The sequence below is a fragment of the Tachypleus tridentatus genome, chromosome 13 (assembly GCF_004210375.1).
Source record: "Tachypleus tridentatus isolate NWPU-2018 chromosome 13, ASM421037v1, whole genome shotgun sequence".
NCBI lineage: Eukaryota > Metazoa > Arthropoda > Merostomata > Xiphosura > Limulidae > Tachypleus > Tachypleus tridentatus.
The window spans coordinates 150,111,941-150,135,492 of NC_134837.1; the positions used below are offsets into that span (position 1 = coordinate 150,111,941).

At 30.8% G+C, this 23,552-nt stretch overlaps 1 protein-coding gene across 1 annotated transcript in view; it reads right to left on the minus strand.

Annotated features, from left to right (window-relative positions):
* Cul4 (cullin 4) overlaps positions 1–23,552 on the minus strand; it is a 50,580-nt gene that overhangs the window by 18,114 nt on the left and 8,914 nt on the right. The window contains exons 2-4 of the mRNA XM_076481574.1: positions 17,354–17,574; positions 16,404–16,472; positions 6,126–6,199 (exon numbers count right to left, since the gene is read on the minus strand). Coding sequence (XP_076337689.1) covers positions 6,126–6,199; positions 16,404–16,472; positions 17,354–17,574 — 364 coding nt within the window. The remainder of the gene's footprint in view (positions 1–6,125; positions 6,200–16,403; positions 16,473–17,353; positions 17,575–23,552) is intronic.

The following is a 23,552-nucleotide window of genomic DNA, read 5'->3' on the forward strand; positions in this document are numbered from 1 at the left end:
TATTATCACATTCTATTACAATATCAGAAAGATTTTCTTTTTGAATCATTTAATTTTTTTTAAATGTAAAAGTTCCAGTTTTGACTAATAAAGCAGATGTAAAACATTTTCTTCTAAACAAGATCATATTAATATCCTCCAAAAAGGAGGGAGCGACAATTTACAGTAGAAGTTAATCATCAGTAACTAGCTTTGTCTAGTGTGACGATGCAAGAGCTATTACAAGTTTTTTTTACCGATAATATCAATCAACCTTTGTGATTCTGAGTACAGGTAACATTATATAGCCAGCCAGCTATTCCACAGAACATCTCCTTATAAATATAAATCTTGATTTTTCTTTTTCCATCTTATCATGGATATGCACAATTCACATATTCAGAACATCTTTTGAATATTCTTTTCCATTAGATGAATTGAATGAACTGGAACAGGAAGTTTGCAATTCTAACTTGATGGAGAATGCATTAATCCTCTTTGATTTTATTTCTGAGACAAGCTTGATGATTATGTCAAACAAAGTGAAAAGTGATGATGTAACAGTCCAAGATGTATTTCCAGGGATTTGACCTTGATTTGTAAATGACCAGAAAATTTATGATGGGATTAATTTTGTTGTGAAAAAAAAAAGTGTTTACAAAACATATTCTGTTATTTTAATTTATAACATCACCAGAGACAAATGTAATTCATAACTTGTCTTTGTTCTGGTAATAAGTGTATATTTTCTTGTTATATTCTGTTAAGTCATATACACAACTAGTAATGCATGCTCTACACTATTCAGCTCAAAATATACTTTTGAGATTTACAGCTACATATAAATTATCATTTTACATGATATGACAACAAATATTTTCCAATGAAAGAGTATGAAGATGTCAAAAGCTAATTAAGAAAGCACAACTGCTTTAATTAATAAACAAGATAAATTGTCTACCTAAAATAAATGTAACTGTAGTACAATTGCAAAGCCTAGTAAATATCTTATAACAAACAAGTACATTTTTAAACTACAGAAACAAATATGGATTTGTTTTCTTTCCAGTATACTATGTTTCATACACATTCATATAAATTAATTATCTCCTGTAAAATTTTTAAAACAACTTTGCAGCCTAAATATTTGTATTGTGGCAAACGTTGTAAGCACATGCTGCATTTGCATACTTTCTCTGCTATACTGATAAAGTCACTGTTCCCCCTGCTTCACCTGCTCAACAAGAACAGTCAGAATGAACCCAAAACACTGTTGAGTCAGTTCATTTCTGTGCAGAAAGTTCCACTTACTCATAATGACAAATAAAGCATTTTTGTGATGATACTGCTCCTGTTCTCAAACAACTGTACAGAATGAGACAGCTCCCATTTAACACAACATGGACATTAAGATATCTGCATGGGTCATTCTTTAAGAGCAAATGACTGTTTACATGAAGTAGGATATGTAAATATCAAAGCTCTAACATTCTAATTTTAACCAAAAAAATAGATCTAACGTATAATTGCAAAAAATATTAATGCTAAAGAAGAGGAAAAGTTTAGAACAAATGGGTAGACAGCATTAATCTAACAAACAGAAAAGCAAAATATAACTTATAGAGAGCACTGGATGAATTAATTCAGTTTATTATAGGTTTGATACTGACAATAGAAAGGAGCAATCTCTGAAAAGTGTAAATCGCACAAGGGAAGATCGCCTCTACTAGGGGAAACTGGAAGAAAAAGGTTCCTACAGTATGTTCTGTTCAAAGATCATGACTTGAAAACCTGACAGCACCCTTGAAGGATATGCACACTTAAAAGAATGCAGAATTCAATACCTTTTCGATGATCATATTAACCATCAAAAGAAATATTTCACATAACATAAATAGAACTGAACAAGGTTTGGCCTATTCAGAAATAAAAACAGAAAACATGAGAAAAGATTATAGCAAAAATGGAAATGTTATGCTGCAACTTAATACATTATAATTAACAAGCTTACTTTATCACTATGGGTCAAGGGTCAAAGGCCATGTCATATCACATTTCTTGACTTGCATTCAAAATCTTATTGAACTACTATTTTATGAATGCATGTTAGTAAGTTTGGAATTAAATTGTAGATTATAATTCAAATATTAATATAATCCATTAGTTAATTTCTTAATTTAAAAGTAAATATTGAATCCAGCACTTGTTCAAATTAGATATATGTGATGTCCAAATACAAAGTCTATAATTTGCTTGGGAATAGAATTTCAAATTATAGATATTGACAAGCTAGAATATAAAATAAAAAATCTTATTTTTGTCTACTTAATGAAATATGATTATATTTAGCAAATCAAACAGTGGTCTCACCCACCTCTCCTATGTTTCGAAATACTTAAATACATCTACTGTTTTTGACATGTATATAACCAATCAAATGCTCATACTGTCACCCACGTGGTTCTCTGAGCCTTTGCACAATATTTACTTTTACAGCCCAAGCTAATGTTTTTTTTTTATTTAGATGGATCACAAGCATTTTGTTTATTTCATTTAAAATTACTCAAGTTTCAAATTTTTACAATGTAGTTAATTCTCTATAACATTAAATAAAAGATACAGGTAAAAACTAACAAATTTAGTATTTGGATTTGAAATCTTGTCTCCCAGATTTTGGACATGTAAATTTCAAGTTGGTATCAAAACATAACCCTAATTTAACATATTAATAATGTAGCCTAAATATTTATTTTTTAAATATTCAATTACCAAACTTAGAATAAAGTATTTTCATACATATAAAGTAGAAAGTCTCAACACTTATAATTTATCTGGCTTTAAATAATTCCCATACCTGATCAAGCAGAGCTCCAACAGCAGCATATACAGAAAATGGTGCCAAAATGTCCAAATCAACATCATGTAAGTCCTTTATTCCCCATAGACATCATTTAAGTGAACTCTTTGTTTCTATTATACATACTGCAATAGCAAGTGTGAGAAAATTTATGACAGGTTTTGAAAGTAGGATGATCTGTACGGGGTGTGGCACTTAGCACTTATTTTACTTTATTGCTTACACCTCTATGAAGGAAAAAAATTTTTTTTGCAACAAACATGAACAGCACAGGGCAAAAAAAAAACCTACATAACCAAAAGCATCAGGTACACAGTTTCTGTGGCAAACAAACCCCAATTTAATTTTCCTGACATTCCATGATTACAATTACAATTCATAAAAGACATTTTATCTTGACTTTCCAGAATTTTCATTACTTGTATGAATACTGTATACAGGATTCAAGGTCTGGACCATTGATAAAACACATGGAACAATTTTATCAGTAAAGTAAACACTTAGCTGAGAGAAGATACAATAAGAAATATATACACAAGTCATGAATTCTGTAATAGTCAACCACTAGAACTCTAGTAATAACAGAGGAAAAACTTTTCTCCATAGAAATATTTAGTCATAAAGACAGTATCGGCCAGCATATAATAATTAACAAGGATTAATAAAAGTGGTTTAAAATATATGTGCAAAAATCGAAAACGTGAAAATAATCAGGAGGATGCTGAGCTTGTCACAAGAAAGTAAAAGATGCAAAATGTAAAAACAAATTTTGCCTTAGATCAGGCACAAGACAAAGGATGATTATTTGGAGGGAAGGAATTGTTGACTCTGAAAGAATCCACAATGGGACTAATAGATAACAGAAAATATAAAATGAAATTACAAGAACAAAGAATGCTTACACTTTGCCTGGGATTCCATATGTTTAAATAAGATGAGAAAAGAGAGAATGTGGAATAACATGCCAAAAAGTTTCCCTTGTTCAGCAATAAAACCTCAGATGGATGTCAGTTATTCTTGAAGGTATTTAAAAACACTTCAAGGGCATTTCAAATTCCAGACATGATCTAGTAGATAAATAACATACATAAAAAATGTAGTAGTCCAGAACTAGATACATTGTGTACTTATATAACTATGGAACAAAATGCTACATCAGTCTTGAACACTGAAGAGGTTATCACTTTTTAAAAAATTCTAAGAATTAAATAACCAATACTGCTTCTCCTCACCTCAAAAATAACTTATTCAATTCAAATACTAAAAATACCACTAAACAGTCCAGGCCTGTTTAGATCTAATTGAACAATATCAGTTGAGCATAAGAGAGAAAAATATAATAAATGATAATAATAAATTACATATATATAAAGTGCCTACATTTAAAGCAAAAAAATACTGTATCAAAGAAAACGGCATGAGAGGTTTGGTACAGAAATAGAAAGTAGAACTTCCTGAGGCAGTAAATATAAGATAAACAATGTTGTAACATCAAAAGCAAAAACACAATGAAAACTCAGATGAGAAAAAAAAATTCTAAGAGGTGAACTAATATCATCAACTCAAAGGATCAACAAGAGTAGTTGATAAAATAAATGATGAAACAAAAGGTCCAACTGAAAAATCAAGGAGTAGAGGGATCATTCTATGACAATAATGCAATCAGAATGTGAACAGTGACTTGTTACTACAATCATGGAAAGCACAAAACTGTTGAAAACCTCCAAGCTCAAACAAGAGATATCATTTAATAGAAAATAAAATCCTTATCTAGTTCATTAGCCACTGATATACTGTATAACTAAACAATAAACTTGTCAGAACGAAAAACAACTTGAACAATTAATTACATTTACTTGCCCCACAAGTAAATAAAATTCTTGACAGTCTGCCTTTCAAAATAAAGCATAAGTTTGCCTAAAAATGATTGGGGAGAATTTCTTTCAGAATGAAAAGGAGGAGATAACTGTAATAAGGAAGACAAGAATAATATTTATCCATAACAAGTTAAATAGAATGCAATCAACTAGATAAGGTCAAGTCATACAGGTTGTGGAAAAAATGGATAAAAAATTCCAGACTAAAATTTCAGTTACAACTAAATTAGTAAAATTAAGTTCTCAACAAAATAAAGTTTAAAGAAATGTGTGAGAAAGAAAATAAAAATCTTAGGCCGAAACATTCAGCACCAAACAAACAATGTAAACTGACTCAAACAGAAAAGGGCATTAATAAAACTGATCAGTATAAAAGTCTTAATTGATTAGAAAAGCCTGAAAACAACATTTAATCATATAAAAAGAGGGAAAATGTAAAAGTTACTGACAAAGAATGACCATTAGCAAACCACTATCTTCTTTATTCACACTCAACTCAAAACAAAAATGAAATTTATGTCAGAATTAATTTGCAAAAACCAAAATAACAGAACTAGAAAAATGAAGACTAAAGAGAGGCATGAAATAAAACTGATAAGATAAAACAGTGAAAATATGATAAAAACAAAATGGTAGTTTAAAACATGGCATTTAAAAAACAGAAGAATAAAAATAACAGCATAGACATTACTAAAGAAATAACATTTGCACTTGTTGAATGCCTGAATATGTCTTAGAAGAAACAGGTATATTTAAAAAGAAATATAGAACTGATAAACAGGGTTTAATTGAATTGAACCACACGTATGGATATTAAAAGTGAACACTAACTGTGTAACCAGAAAATACATAAGCTTCTTTGACTGTTTTTGTGAAAAGTTACCCAAAAATGATCTGTAAATATATTTCCATAATTTTCAGCTTACAGACAAAAGTGGCAACAACTAATCAACAGCACCCAACACCAACTCTTGGGTCTTATATCTTCCTACATAATAATAGGATTTGACCATCACTCTTACAGCAAATACACAATGCCCCAAACTGTAAGCACATTCCTCGTAGTAGTAGAACAAAATCCACAAATCTTCAGATTTACACTCTCAGCATGCTAACCATTAAACCACACTTGGTCCAAACACAAAATGATTTTTCACAGGCATTCTGAACAAGCCATGTTGAAGTTCTGGACTGAGTAGGTGTGTGTATGTGTTTTCTTATAGGAAAACCACATTGGACTATCTGCTGAATCCACCTCTGATTTTAGCATTTTAAATCTGTAGACTTACTAATGTACCAGCAGGGGACGGATTGAGTAGGTTGGAAATGTATATGTACAGTGATGACTACGTTAACTTTCAATGACTGAAATAAAAATGAAAGTGAATATTTTTGAATAAAATAATACTTACCATATAGATGCTACAGAAGCATTCTGTAAAACATAGGTTCGATCCAAGTATAAGAAAATGCTTCGAATCATTATCTAGATATAAAAGCAAAGAAAATTTAAAATTGAGAGATCATATAATAATTATGAAACTTGATGCTTTGTATACATGTAATTTATGAAATATTTACCTATCAGTTTTACAACTATTGATTCTAGTCTTCTATAAATAACCAATTGCATGTAAAACATATTTCAAGTAAAAGTTATTCTTTTTGGACTAATAGAACAGGAATTTATGCAATGAAAAATGGCTTATGTGTACTTTAAGGCAAAAGCTTAGATGTATGTAACACAAAACTATATCACCATTTCAACAGCTTGTTGTAAATTAAGTGTTTTTTTTTTTTAAGTTCCTTAATGTCTCTTGCAAATTTAATTAGGTTGACAATTATGCTACTGGAAAAAAAATTATTATAAACTCAGTCTTAGTAAGTTATCAGCAGTATATTTGACACATTAGCCACAATGAAACAAAAACCTTTTTCTGAGCTACATTTAAAAACCCTATCTAAGAAATTATTTTATTCTCACTTAAACTGGTACTCTAGAGTACTGCAATGATCCATGTTAATCTTTATAGCCTTTCCATTATCCTGTACCATCAATACAGTATATAGCATATTGCAATTTTTCACATAAATTTTAAACATATGAGTACATATGAAAACACTTTTCAAAAAATAACAATGTAACATACATCATGACTGTCAGTTTCAGGGGTCTCAGTAAGTAGAAAAATAATTTCAGCTTTGTTTTGAGAAAAGTAATTTCTTTTTAAAAATGTATTTAACAGCTTAGATGATCTTAATTGTATATATATTCTCAGTCAAAAACAAAATAAAGAACAAGTAAGCAAAAGACAAATGCAACTCAGTTTAACTCCTGTGATATATAAAACTATCACATGCTATCTTACCTTCTCAGTTCCTAGGCACATTTTTCAAATTTTTTATATACTTTTTGTTTTAATACAGAACATTTGTCAAGAAAACCACTAAAGTCTCTCATTTTTGTTACTTACATAGCTGAATGAGTCGTAAGTACATCACATTCCCCATTACAAAGGATTATTGTAGCAAGAAATACACTAATGTTTGGAACATCAAAATTTCTCATGAAAAACAGGATGATTTACTAAAGACTCGAAACTCTCTGACTAAAGAGTCCTCAGTCACTTGGATATTACATCTACCTAAAGAAAGAGAGTTTTGTTTCTCAGATCTTAGGTAGATGTTTACATTTTTTTTACCTTAAAATGTATTCCTAATACTCACTCCTTCAAACATAACAGTTTGACACCCTGTTCATTTAACTCACCTAAAAACCAATAACTTCATTCTTAAATGAGACAAGAAGAAAGTTGCACCATAAGTGTGGAAGATGGAGTGTGTGTGAAAAGGTCTCTTTCTGAAATACATTTACGTGTAAGAAAAATGTTAACTTCTCAGATGATACATAGAGTAGTTAAAATCCCGTATTTAAATGGTGGAAAAGCCAGTACAAACAAACCTGAATTAGCTCCCTTCAGAAATTGCCAAAAGGGAAAGCCCATGAAGTGCAACACTTGATGATATGAGATCCATTGTGACAAACCCTAGAGTGACTGCATCTTGTCTCAAACAGGGTGCACTCTTTGCCCCAAAGGAAACAGATGAAAAGGCAAAAAGGTCCCAAGTGTCACAAGAAAGGGCAAAATTTTATCATGGTCAACTGAGTACCAATACCTAAATGGCATGCAAGCTAAGAATCTTAGCACAATGTGGTTTATGTGTGATCAGAACATATGGTGCGATACTTTTGCCTTGACTCAACTGGATAGACAGATACTAGTGACAAACCCTTCCAACTGCAGGATAAGGTAATACTAGCTGTTTCAATGTGATACAAACTATGCAAACTGTGTGTTAGGGTTTTATGTACATGTGAATTCTTCTAAAGTAGGTATCTGTGAGTTGTTGAAATAAATTTGAACAGTAAAAGAACAGCATATACTCCACTTATTTTAGAATATATTCAAAACAAGTTAACCCTTTCACAACAGGTCACGGGTCAAAGACCATGTTATTACATTTGTTGAATTGCATTCAAAATTTTACTGAACTGCTATTTCATGAATTTATGTCAATAAGTTTGGAATAAAATTGTAGATTACAATTCAAACTTTTAATATTATATATGAGTTAATTTCTTAATTTAAAAGTGAATATTAAAAGGAACACACAAATACAGATTTCATTGAGCCATGTTGCATGTTGAATGCAGCACTGTTTAAAATTAGATGTTTGTGATGTCAAAATACTAAGTCTATAGTTTTGTACAACTATACCTAGAAAATCTTAAGACAATTTATTTGATATCCTCCATGTGTAAAATTTTAAAAGGCTCAGCAACCTATGTCCAACAGCAACTGAGTTCAAAGGTCAAGCAAGAAGAGGTAACTGTTTCCTTTACTTCTATATTTGTTTTATATTAAAAAAAGTTTAATAATTTATTACTAGAGTAACAATCTATATACATATATAATGTATAACAATTGAACTGTGACTGTATATTATGAAATACTAGTTCAATAAAATAGCCAAGACAGGGAAGACTAAAGATCAATTTTATGTTATTTGATATGTAACATAAGCACACGTGCACCACATCAATGCAAGTTATGTAATATTAGCCAGACATAACTAGAAGATCAATATAATAAAAAAAATAACAAATATATAGTATTATGAGAGTTAAGTGACTAAACCTAAACATTTTTATTTTCATGTTATAATATGTATTTATTCTGGCATTAAAAAGCATAATTTATAATTATTTCCTTTTTTTTATGGTTGTCACGATGTTGGTCAAGTGATAAACTCCACATAATTAAACAGAAAATAAAATTTAACATCTTACTGAAAATAAACATTTGAAATATATTTCAGAGGTTTTAGAGATTTTTGAAAATTTTGGAAGGAAGAATAGTTTTTTTAATCACAAAATGAAATCACTTTGCACTCAGATGACTAATGAAATGGACTATATTCACAAACAAATCTTTAATAAAAAATATTTCATTAAACAATATAATTTTTTGTGCACAAAAAAGTTGTAATCTTTATTAAAAGTACACCAAATTTTATAAAGATGCACATGCTGTATCAAAAGTTATAGTGCAAATACTTAATGTATGCAAATGTACAGATGACCTCATGTACAGTTACAACAGAAAGTGTTCGTACCTCTGCATTGTAAGTAGTTTTTCCTCACAACTTAAAATGTATCACAATAAGGATAATGAAAGTAGAGTATGTTATACATATCATACCAACACACATCTACATCAATTTTTATGTAAACTGAATGCCAAATATACTGTTTATAAACAAATCACCAAATGTAGGAGGGGCAGAAAGTGTTCGTATGTCAACTTTAATAGTCTGTTGTTTAGCCTTTCAGGTGAATTACTTGGCGCAATCTCTCCTCATAGCCCTCCACGATCATTTGACAGCACTCGACTGGTATTTTCTTCCATTCTTCTTTACAGAAAGCCTCCAACTCTTGCAAGTTTTTCGGATGACGCTGATGAACCCTGGTCTTCAACTTATGCCAAACGTTTTCAATTGGGTTGAGATCGGGTGACTGCAATGGCCACTCTAGAATGCTTATGTGGTTCTCTGCAACCAGGATTGCACATATTTCGATGTGTACTTAAGGTCACTGTCATGCTGGAAGATCCAACAACGCCCAAGCCGCAAGTTCTGAGCATCATTCTCGATACAAGTGCCTAATATATCAACGCACTCTTCTTTTTTCATGATTCTGTTGACGCAGTGAAAGCTGCCTACACCAGAAGAGCTGAAGGAACCCCACAGCATGATCGAACCACCTCCATGTTTAACTGTATGGATGGTGTTCTTTGGAAGATTTCGTTTCCCCTTCTTATGGAAAATATAGGGAACATCATTGTGGCTGAAAAGCTCGATTTTAGTCTCGTCTGACCAAAGAATACTCTTCCAATAGCAAAAGTGTTAAACATATTAAAACTTCTTACTATGGGTATGACAGTTGTATTTCAAACTGTAAATAGTTATCTTTTTCTTCTCAAGAGTCCACATAAACTAATTCAATAACTTTAGAATCCAATTACCAAAGCAAACTATTTTTCTCTGTTCTTCTCACAATAGTATCAGTGAACTTATGTTACGTTGTGGGTTACCATAGTTGCACACAGAACTTCAAATAAGTGTCTTCTTTTCATGATTGCACACAGATAGGTTCAATTACTTTAGAACACCCTCTCATGAGACAAATAATTCTCCTCATCTCTATTAACTGGCAAAACTCTTTAAAATATCACCTGTTAAAGCTAATCTCTCACATGCCAACTAACTTCACATTTTCTCTCACTAATTACTTTTCTAACTGAAATGCACTTGATTTTACTTTACTTCTTCTCGACTTGCACATCATAAGTCACTTATATAAATACCTTATTTAGTGAGGCCTTGATAAATAGCATAGATTTAAGTTGTGTGACATCAACAATATTAAAACCTAGACAACAAAGTAGTTGCACATACAATGAATGACTCATACAGTTATGTAGCAAACATTTGTCACAACTAACACAAGTTTTAAACAATCTTCCACACTGCTGTCATAAAAACTAAACAATCATTTAAATTAAGACACAAAAGAAACTAAATAATAACATGCTAAAGAGTCATATATCCAACATAGTGCCACCACTGTATTGTGCTATAACACAATCGTTCAGTGTGGAACTCTCCAAGGTCCACTAACCACCTCAATAGTTAAGAACTGGTAAGTAGCAAATGTCTCTTTTGCTCAATTTGAAAAAGGGGTGGAGAATTCACACTGGGAAGACCAAGAGAAATGCCTGGACCCTCACTAGACACCTGCCAGAAAGTTCTTTTACTGGAGACAATGTAATGAGTGACCACAATGCTCTATTCTTAAAAGCTAGCAAGTGCAAGCCAAAAGATGTTGGCAGTTATATCCCTGATGCCATCTTTTTCCATAAAAGGCCATGGAATGGTACAGTCTTGATCAGACAACTGAGTAATTTTAATACCTAAGGATATTTATAATAAACATATAGAACACCCCCATCTCAACAGTGTACAGCTGTAGAGCCAGGTCAAATGAGTTGAGTACTTTCCAATCCCCCTAGCCTAATGCAGATTTTAAGAAATAAGTATACCCTGGAAGGCAACACCAGCCATCTGTTGGGATCCTATAAAAGGGAAAAGTGTGATGAAAAGGAAAACATACTTTCTTGCAGGCAATGGACTGAACAAATCCCATACATGAAGATGATGAGATAACATTCCAGGGTGAAATAGGCATGACTGGAGCAAGAGAACCTGGGAATAAATCAGAAGAGACATGGATGCCAAATGATGAAACAGAGGAAATCAAATTTGTGTCATCCAAATGCCACCAACATGATATATCAAAGCAAAAACACAAGGTAGAAGAGGAATACAAAGGCCAGCACACAGAAAAAATATTAGATCAGTCTTGGCTCAGAGCATCAAATGCCAGGGCCAAAGAAATGAGGACCTGAGGACCTAAAGAGGGAAAGTTTGAAATTGAAAAAGATGAAGTAAAAGCACTGATGAGAGGATTAACTGAGAGCAAGCCCAATGAAAACTGGAGGGTGGAGAAATTACTGCATGGCTAAAATTCTTTCCAGCTAAGAGAAGTGATCCACCACCAAGTACAGAACCCCTGACACACAACAAACAATGAAACAAACCCAAAAAGAATAAGCCCAAGATAAGTCCAATGTGTGGAAACAAAGTCTTTAAATTGGTAGCCCCCCTGATGGTTTATATAGAAAATAACTTTATGAATTGTCAGAACAAATTTTGACCAAGCAATCCACAAAAGATGAGAAGACATGGTAAAATATCTCACAAAAATTGAAAAGTTCAAGGACACTGATGTGCAGAGAGCACTCAACTGGAGTCTAAATGCACAGTCTTGTTGTCATTTGGAGACAGCACCTAGCCCCCCCCCCCCAAAATCAAAACAACAAACAAAAAACATTCAAGAAGATACATATAACCAATCATGGGATGGCAAAGGAATGCTCACCACTGTGTTAGCACAGTCAAGTCACAAAACAAGTTCTAAAAAAGAGGTAAAGGGAATAGACAACTGAGAACAGCAGATCTTGAGAAAGGTTCCACTGGAGGAGGAGTGTGGCCTAAATGAATGAGCAGTTTGAGAGAAACAAGAGTTCCTAAAAATAAAAGAATCTTGAGTACAGAGTGTAAAACAGAAACAAATATCTTGGTGACAAGACATTCCACTTGTTGCAAATGAAGTACAAAAGACCAAGCCCAACTGAGCTGGGAGTTGAAGAACATACCTAGATGTACCAACTATAAGGCAGACATGATAATCTAACTCAGCCAAGAAGCCTCATGTAGAAGAATGCATGCATGAGAGAAGTAGTCACCTCAAAAAAGAGGTGAGGAGAAACCAATCATTCTTGTAATAATGGAACCTCACCTCAATCCATGAACAAGGTGGGCAATTACTCCCATGACTTAAAGAGATAAGCAGACACAATGCCAAAAGTAAGAGCACAGTACCAGAAGGCCCAATACAAATGGACAGGACAAAGAAAACATATGGAAGAAAGGGAAATCAGAATGTGTAAAAAAGATGTTTGAAACAAAATTGTTTACACAAAGTCTGATTCAAAAGAATCATTGAAGAGACAAACTCACCACACAAAAACAACAGATGAAATGAAACCAGCTGAGAAATGACAGGTTAATAACAAGATGCTAGTTCCCAGCCTTTTCGAGACCACTAAAAGACAAGAATAATAGCCTGGTGTAGGGTAAACACCCTGTTGATGATGTTCTCAGCCAAGAAATCTGAAACCTTATCCTTAAGACAAAGAACATAAAGGAGAATGGAAGTAAGGAAGGAAACAAAAAAAAAAAAAAAAAAAAGAGGTGAAGAGAAGTGAAGAGACAGGCTGAGATGAGAACCAGAATAATCCATCTGTCAGATTAGAGTGAGCACCAAAGGCTGGTGAAGACGGACAGACAAGTCCCCACAAAGCCAGATATGACAAAGAAGTCACTAACTAGATAAACAATTACCATGTCATCAAGAAGTGGGAGCACAGTGATAGAAGAAGACTAGGAAGCTTTTAGCACTTAAAGCTTAACTTTAAGCTGCACTGTTTCATTTAAGTTTTGGTTTTTATCATTTTTCACATATTCCCATGTTTAACTTAAAGCTAAACTTCGAATTAGAATTGTTGAGAGAAACTTATTAATAGTCTTTCCCTTTCTATCACTTCATAGTACACTATAAAAATTTGCCTGCATATAATTTTCTGTTTGATTTGTTTAAAAATTAATACTGTTGAGTTGTACAATATTATTTTCAAACTCTTTCTTTCAGATAGATTCAGTTCAAAACCAAATAAAGTAAGACCTTTACTATGTGATACAGTATCCATCAGTCCTAGTTTTTGTGAATCCTACTTATTGCACTGAGGAAAATCAGAAAATCCAAGAATACCACACTCCAAAGGTAAGATTGATTTTAGAAATAGTTTTCTTCTAGCAGAACTTCAGAGAAATAGGGAAATTTATGAGGTTTTTCATTGTTTTTTTTACTAAAAAGGCTTTGATGCATATTTCTTTAGCTTTGTGGTTCCCAACTACCAATTCACAAAATTGTGGAAGAGAAAAATTTATTTTAAAATACATATACTGAAGTTTATTATCTTATAATTTAACATAAAAGTACTTTAAAAAGTTAATATCATAAAAAGCAGTCTGTGAAAATTTGGGATTTGAACTAGATGGTTCTCATAAAAAATTTGTTGCCCACTGATCTTTCAATGTTTGCTTGTTTTCATAAAAATATGCATAACTCAACTGTTACACATTTATTATTTTCTATTATAAACGGTATGAAAATAAAACTGCACATAGTACCAAAATGAGATTTAATATGAATCATACTTATTATTAAAAGTTACTTGACAGGTTCAGTATAATATACAAGTGTTAAGAATTTATACTAGAGCTTTTGATATAGTAAGTGTATCGTCACAAAATTTGGCACAATTTAGTAAAGACTGCATGTCTTTTATATACAGAAAATTAGATTTTTTAATAATGTATTTTTACTATTTTTATGTATATTAAGTCTGTTCTGTTACTCTTCCGAGTGCAAAGAAATTTTCATGGCATGGTTAAAAGTTATTCTTCATTCCAAAAATATAAAACATTAATTGTGTAATCTGTGAAAGTACATTTCAAGTTTTGTTTTCAGTAAAGCTTTATATTTTGCCTGTTATTTTATCTACCCTAACAATATGGGATCTGTCAGTTGACCAACCTCACAGCCACCATAAAAAATTAAGAAATAAAAGTTATGCTTTTCTTGTCCTAGAATAACTACAAATTAATACAAAACAACACATTTAGTCTAAATAGCTTAAATCTCATAATATTATACATTTACATGTATTTATTATTTTTATTATATTGACCTTCCAGGCATACCTGGCTCATATTACAAAAGTTACATTGATGAGGTGCACTCATGTTATATACAGGAATATAAGATTGACCTTTACAAAGTAACATTAATTTTTAATACACTATATATAAACATAATTGTTTAAGCCAAAACAAAACCCATTAAAATTAAACAAAATATGCTGCATTTTTTAAGATCCTAGGGTACAAGCTACAATATGGGATTATAAAATGTATCTTAGGTTTTGGAGGTGACTGAAGAAAAAGGACCCACAATGCAGTTGAATACACCATCTATCAGTCTTAACTTCCAATTTGCTATTCTCACATAAGCTTAGAAATTGGGAGAGCGAGATGTGGGTGCTCAAGCCCACAACGTCCCACATCTATACTACCCTCCACTGCCTGCAGACAGTTGTGGGAAGGTGACTGCTCTCCCAAGTTTAAATAAGAATAAGATAAACATAAGGAAAATAAGGTACACGATAGTCACAATAAACTTATTATACTGATGTGGTTCAATGTCATGTTAATTAGTACCTCTACAATATTGGAGGCAGGAGTGCTAACTTCAAGAGGTAATTTACCTTACTTACCCCTTACCTAGGATATATTTTATAATATCACATTGTAACTTGTACCCTAATGATTTTGTTCATTTAACTTCAATTATATGTATTTATCTAATTTCACTAAAATATATATAAAATATTTCTATTTATAAACAAGTTCTAAACTTTATTTTTCTTAAAACATAGAATAGTCTATAAAGTGTAGCAAACTTATTTATTCTAGTTTCTTACTTTATACTCATTTGCTACTTGTCTCAGGTTGCTAAGCCTATCAAATTTTACACATGGAGGATGCGAAACAAATGCATTTAGGTTTTATATATGTACATTTGAAATAACTAAAAATCATAAATTACTACAGGAGTCCACTATAATTTATCTAACATAATTACTGAGCTGCATTTGAGATTAAAAAATATGAAAATTTGAGCCAACAAACTACTCAACTTTCCAGCTTGAAATCAATAAATCAAGATTTCATAATATTTCAAAATGGTTCAAAAAGCCACTAAAGGATGATTCCAAACTTTTGATTGGTTATTCACATGACAAAGACAGAAATGTCTAAATAAAGAAGTGTTTCCAAAAATGGAAAAGGGTGGGTAGGCCCATTGCATATGTTTTGGAACAAGAGCAATATCTCTGAATAGAAATGATAGATTCTTTTATATTCTAGCTTGTCAACATTGGTGCTTTGAGTTCCTAACTTATATGAAACTATAGACTTTGCATTTGAACATCAACATATAATTCGAACAAATTCTCCATTCAATATATCACATGGCACACAAAAATCAATATTTAAGTGTTTTTATATTTACCTTTAAATTAAAAACCCAACACATATATAATACTAATTATATATTGAATTATAACATATAATTTGATACAAACTTATTGGCACAACTTCATAAAATCATAGTTCAAATTTTAAATTCAAGTCAGCTACAAGCTGACATGGCCTTTGACTCGTGACTCATCGTAATAGAGTTAACAGGATACAGATATTGCAGCAAAAAACTTTTCCCTGAAATTGATCATATTATAAATTGTGTAAAAAGCTACTAATGTGAATAACTATAATTATACACACACACACCCATGTATAATAGAAAATATTTTTGTATAACTTACCATCTGTCTGCAATGTGCTTGCCAGCAATCATTCATAACTTTCAAAAAAGTTGCATTGTTCATATTATCTGTGAGCACAGTTAAAGTCAACTGTGTCAATTACTTATCCATTATGATTTAAAGAACTATAAGAAAGCAAATAACTCAATTGTAATCATAACAAAGCATTAATATTTCTAAAAATTAAGTTCCATAGAATCATATCATTAGCAAATTCAAAAATTAGCTTAGTCTTGGTATATTTTGTTACAAGTTACCAATGGACCAAAAATCAGTGTTTTTCACTAATGAACATGAAAGGCTGAAGTGATACATGAGCACATTTGATTTACCAATTAAAAACATTAAACAGTATTGCAGTGTACATCTTCAGAATACAGATAAATTTCTTTCACTCATGTTTTATTTTTTTTAAACACATACTTCTAATATAAAACAATTTTTTAAATACAGCTTACACTCCATAAAAAAGACAAAAAAATTGTTGACTTTTCTTAAACTACTGGAAATAATAACTAAATACTGAATCAACCTATCCTGTCATTGTGTGTGCATATATGCTAATGAAGATATAATTTTACTCAGTGTATCGTAAAGGTTAAAATTTCTTTATTTTCAAACTGATTAGAGCTAGCTATAGATATTAAACACTTGAACAGGCTCAAAGATTGTTTGTTGAGTTTTGCAGAAAGTTATCCAGGGGCTATCTGCACTAGCCATCTCGAGTTTAGAAATAATGATAAACTAGAGGAAAGGTAGTTAGGTGAAACAGCATCCACCAACAACTCTCAGGCTACTCTTTTCCAAAAAACAAAACAAAAAAAAAACTGAATTCTTGATACCATATACAATAAACATAGTTTTAATAGTACCATAATAAATACTGTTGGGGGAAAAACAACTTAGCATCATTATCAGCAATAAATTAAATATTTCAAATATAAAGGATATTTTAAAAATTGATCAACATTAGACTTCACATGCTGTTCACACAAGTTTTTCAGATTTTCATAAAGCTGTGATGCCATTTTATGGGAACAGAGATTCTCTACAGCTTGGTACAACTCTTCCTGGGAAGTGTGAATGGATCGAGATGTCTGAATTGCAATAACAGCTTCTTTCAGTTTACCCCATGTCTCTTGTTGATAATTCTCAGGCAATTTTGGTTTTTCTGCAAAGAGAAAATATAAAAAAAGAGATAAATTTAGTAGTTAAGTAGTTTTAGTTTCTTAATTTCAGTGTCAGATTTTGCCTTATGCTAGAAAAGTTATAACTTCATGCTTCAACCTATAGGAGGGGGCCTCAAAAAAAGTTTATCTAATTTTTAGTGTGCACAGGGAAAGGAGACCTCAAGCTAGGCACAACTGAAGTCTACACAGTATATTTCCGCCCACCCTGCTTATAACACAAGAAGCTAAATTGAAATTATTTAGTAAAAACTGAAAAATATTTTATTTCTGTCACCATGTACATTTTACTCAGATTCCTTTCTAATGTCAAGAACAATGAAAATACAATAAAGAACTCATAAAATTAGACACAATGACATGAAACATCTACAAAAGTATTTTAGTCACGAAATAAAATCATGTAAAGACTTGTATAAAAATAAAAGTCAATGCACTTGAAAACAGACAAATTTTAATTTAAGTACCATGAAATCTTAAGTAGATAAAGGAATAGAATATGGGAACAAAATTACTGACTAATATAGAAAGGAGTTTCCAACACAGTTCATTTAGTTTTAATAACAGTATTATTCTGTATTCTGGAAGTGAAAAATGAAGAGGGGTAAAAGAGCCCCAAGTATCACAGGGATGGACAGAACTAAGAGCTCAAGAAATTAGTTTGGTGTGAATTGCACAGTTGAATAAATGTTTATAGCATAAGAATACCTCAACTACGGTTTGGTTTGTTTTTAGTGGAATACTCCTGAAGAAGCTATAATGAAAAATACTAAGTGTCTAATTAAATAAAAACAGCAGTTTGATGTTATAAAGAATTTATTTTTAGTATTAAAATAAATTAACTTCACTTTATTAAAAGCAAACACCGAAATACACACACACTCATTAATCTAAATTCTATCTACCTAATGTTTAAAAGTAATAAATGAAAGGGAAACAACCCAATAGTAATGTGCTAAATAATTAGCCGTTAATCACCAGCTCGCTTAGTAGTTGAAAAGTGTTTCATTGGAATCAGTTGGCATTTGTTTTTAATCATCAAATTACTAATAACAATTTTAATTCTTCAGTAATAAAAATTCCTGCATATAATCCTAGTTTCTGGTTAATTATTCCATTCTTCAATCTTATGTGAACTGTAGAAAATGTTTTATGCTCTCAAAAAATAAGTCACTATCATTTCTACATATTTGGGACTTACTAGTTTATCAACATTCATAAAAGTTTTAAATTAAAAGTTCCTACTGATGCTTCCTCATTTTGAAATAGCCACACATAGAAGTACAAAACATACTGTGAATAATAGGTCATGAAAATTCACATTTAACACACCTAAGTGTCTAATTAAATAAAAACAGCAGTTTGATGTTATAAAGAATTTATTTTTAGTATTAAAATAAATTAACTTCACTTTATTAAAAGCAAACACCGAAATACACACACACTCATTAATCTAAATTCTATCTACCTAATGTTTAAAAGTAATAAATGAAAGGGAAACAACCCAATAGTAATGTGCTAAATAATTAGCCGTTAATCACTAGCTCGCTTAGTAGTTGAAAAGTGTTTCATTGGAATCAGTTGGCATTTGTTTTTAATCATCAAATTACTAATAATTTTAATTCTTCAGTAATAAAAATTCCTGCATATAATCCTAGTTTCTGGTTAATTATTCCATACTTCAATCTTATGTGAACTGTAGAAAATGTTTTATGCTCTCAAAAAATAAGTCACTATCATTTCTACATATTTGGGACTTACTAGTTTATCAACATTCATAAAAGTTTTAAATTAAAAGTTCCTACTGATGCTTCCTCATTTTGAAATAGCCACACATAGAAGTACAAAACATACTGTGAATAATAGGTCATGAAAATTCACATTTAACACATCTTTAAAACTACAAACATTACAAAGAAGAGTATCCCAACAGCTTAGCTTGAGATTGGAGGTAAGTATATTTACGTCTTCCCTCTTGACCTAGTTTAACAAGTTAGAAAAAAAAATACACACACACATACACACTTATATGTAAGGTTTACAAGTTAAAGCATAAGCAAAACCCTGAAAATAAGATTAATTCTGTTTTAACCAAATAAAATTGAAAGAAATGTGTTTGCATACATAATTATAGATTAATAGATTATGTTTAACTAAACTATATGCAGAGAAAAATTGTTTACTTATGTCACAAGTATAAAAATCAATTAAAATTGATCTTATCTTTAAACTTGGTGATCTCCAGTAATTCAGATGTATAAAAAGTATATATAATTACTGAATATCTACATAAATAAATACACACACACTCACAACCCAGTATCACAGTAATCTCTACAGCATACCTGAACTTCTAGTTTTTCTAGTTTTCTGGTATAGACCTACACAATGCTTACTCATAATTCCTAACGTATGAAATATATTCTGTAAAAGATTTGTTACAATTTACAGGTAAAGTTAAATGATTAGTGTAAGATTAAAGATAAGAAGTTTAAAGATAAGATCAATTTTAACTGATTAACATATATTCAGATAAAACATTTTAGGACTAGGTTACTTCTTTAATCATAAAATATTCTCACACGAAAATGTATCATACATGCAATGTAATACGAAACCTGAAAGAAGTTGAAAATATTACATTCTATGGGTATATTTTTCAGTACTGTTTTACTAAAACTGAATAAACTATTATTTAATTAAAATTAACTGTTCTTAGATTCACGTGGTAAAGTCATAAGACTTTTGTCCCAATGTGTGATAGATAATATATCATTTTGTGAAAACAAATTTACACTGATCCTCAAAAATCAGAGTACATTTACTCTTTGGCAATAAAATTAATATTAAATGACCACTTTGCATAAATTGATTCATAAAGTGAAATATTAAATAATTAATATTAAAATCTATAAATGTTAACATTTTAGAATTTTTCCTCTGTCCATCACCATCATAAAAATCTTAATACAAAACTTTGTCGTAATAAAAGTACCACAAGGTTTGAAGCCAAAAGTTTAGAAAGCATACATTAAAATTATTAATAAACTTACATCTTACAGTATAGGCCAGATGAAACACACATGCATGATGAGAAATCAATAAATTAAATAACTTAAAGCTGACTGTGACAGGCACATATTGAAATAGTACATGATAACAGCTAGACTTTTCTTCTTCCCTAGTTAGCTAGAGACGGTGTTAATTAAATAGGAGTCCTGTTCATATAAACAGCTTAATGACTAAACTGTAATGAGTATTGCTAGACTGTTACTAATTTATGTCTAGTTATTTTTGACAAATACATTTAAATATGCAAGTTATTCAGCAATCAATTTTTTTAACTGGTGTGTGTGTGTGTGTATTATATATCCTTTTCTATTAAATCAACTATACCTTAAAAACTCTGGTTAAGTTTGCAGCTAGTAATAAGAAAACAGTATTTTAAGTTAAAGCCACACTACTGTTTAGTTCAATGTCCACAAATACACCATTAACTGGTTATTTAACCAATGGCCATAACCTCATATTCACAAGTTGCGTACAAGCACAACCCATGCAAATTGTTATTATGCAAGTTGAACCAATGGAAACAGTAATAGCTAATATTAGTTTACTTGGATAACTGGAATAATAAAAAAATAATCTAAAACACTAATTCTAATTAGTTTATTTCTTTTATGACATTAATCAATTTTGTAACTGATTACCTTTACTTGACTCAAACAGACATTCATAGGTAATCAATTATAGGAATTAATCAATTTAATCACCTCGCTCTGTTCACAATGTTGGTACAATGTTACAACATTTCTTTCCTATAGCATATTATTAAAATTTAATTAGTAATCCATGTTTTCTGTAATTAAGTGAATGCAAATGATCAATATAGATCTACAGATGATGGGAGAAAAAACCTACTACTGGGACCAAACACTTTCTTTCCATTAATTAAAGTCATTCCAATAATATTGCTGAGTAGACTTAACATTATCATCGTTGTTTTCTTTATGTGCATCAGTCTAAAACATTACAGGATGGTCTAAAGTCTAGTGTAAGATCAAATAAGAGTAAGATGTCATATTTTTGTCTATAATGCACAACACTTCAAAAGCAATCAAAATTGAAATATGTATTTCAAATATTTTGAAATAAGAAACTTAAGTGCAAGTGCTTAGAATTAGAAATGTGCTGATTAGCAATTAGACCATTTAATGATTAATCAGTTATACAACCATACTCAATTATCAACCAATCTGTACTCATTAATAATTAAATTAACAGTGCTATACGAGATAGAACAGAATTGTAGTGTGTAATTTTAACTCTTTATATACCTCGTTGTTTTGAACAGTTATAAATTACTTGTGAATGCAGAACTTATTTGGAATTTCTCAACAAACATTAAAACTCTTCTCCCACAAAACAATTCTTGGATAAATTGAGCTAAAATAACAATTGAATTCTTGAAGAAATATTAGTATTACAATACCTAATTATGGTAAAAATACCTTAAATCATTTTACTTTTATTAACCTGGCCTTTACTTTATGTGCACTGAAGCAAAAAACTCCTATTGTTGCTTGAACTGCTACTTATATGTTACTGTAGTGTCTTTTGCAAATAAAATATTTGAAAGGCTTAATTTCTTATATCTAGCAACTTCTACAGTAACTTGTGCCAATTATTATCCATTAATCACCATAACTGTGACCAATTAGGTCAATTATTTGCAGATTAACTAGAACAGTATTAGAATGAATCCAAATGAATAATTATTAGCTTAACTCTCCTATCAGAGGTCATGGTTCAAAGGCCATGTCATCATGTTTGACTCACATTCAAAATTTTATGAAACTACTATTTTATTAATTTATGTCATTATGTGTGATATAATTTTGTGTATCACAAAGTATGTAGAATGCAACACTGGTTCAAACTAGATGTTTGTGATATAAAAATATAAAGTCTATAGTTATGTGCAAATTAGGAACTCATATTATTGATAGTTAAAAGCTAGAATATAAAATAAAAACTCCCTATCTTTCTGTATGATGAGAAGATATCAATAATGTTCTAAATCAGCATTTTCCAAAGTCTGGAAAAGTCTGCTGAGATCAAGTTGTTCTTCCCCTATCTGCAGGTAAGATCAAAGAGGGGATTTTGTTGCACATAAAAGGACTATTTGTTCATTGAAGTTGACTGGTTCTTCAACACCAAAGTTTTAGCAATTTCATTCCAAATGTGTAAAATTTGTTTACTCTCTTCATGGAAATTGACAAACATACCAGACCTGAATTTTATGTCTGGTAGTGCCAGCTGGCAGCAGACTAGTTGCTTGTAGCTGATGCTAGAAACATCAATTTGTTCTGATAAGAGAGAGAAATGTTTCTGACTTAGTTTGTAATAACTAAAAATTTAAGTTGTTCATTTTTAAGAAAACCCCTCTCCAATATGGATAGATGGGTGAAGAAACATACATTACACAAGAAAACCTCAAGTGATGTGCAAATGCAGCCTAGTTATAAATCAATATAAAATCAGACCTACTTGCCATACAAACCTGGGGCCCCCTCTATTTTACAAATTATCAATAATTTTGGTATTCTATATCACTTGTAACCATTAGAAAGTTGTTGATTTATCAAATTATGTGTAATGTTATGTTGTTTTCTCAGCACAAAATGCTCTCAATTTCATCTTCAGTTTGAAAGTTTATCTCTTGGTGTTCAGATCAAGTAGCAAAGAGAATTATATTAAGCCTATCCTGTCCTAGTTACAAAACAAGTTAAATTATAAAAGTAATAGGGCATTGTTTGTTCTATGTGTTATTATTCTGTGTTATTAACCATATTATTCAAGTAACTACAAGTTTAATGTACTAATACTGTCATTATAAAAAAAAAGTTAAATTTCATTGTCAACAGACAGCAAAAAACTAAAGGTAAGTACTTTATTTCTT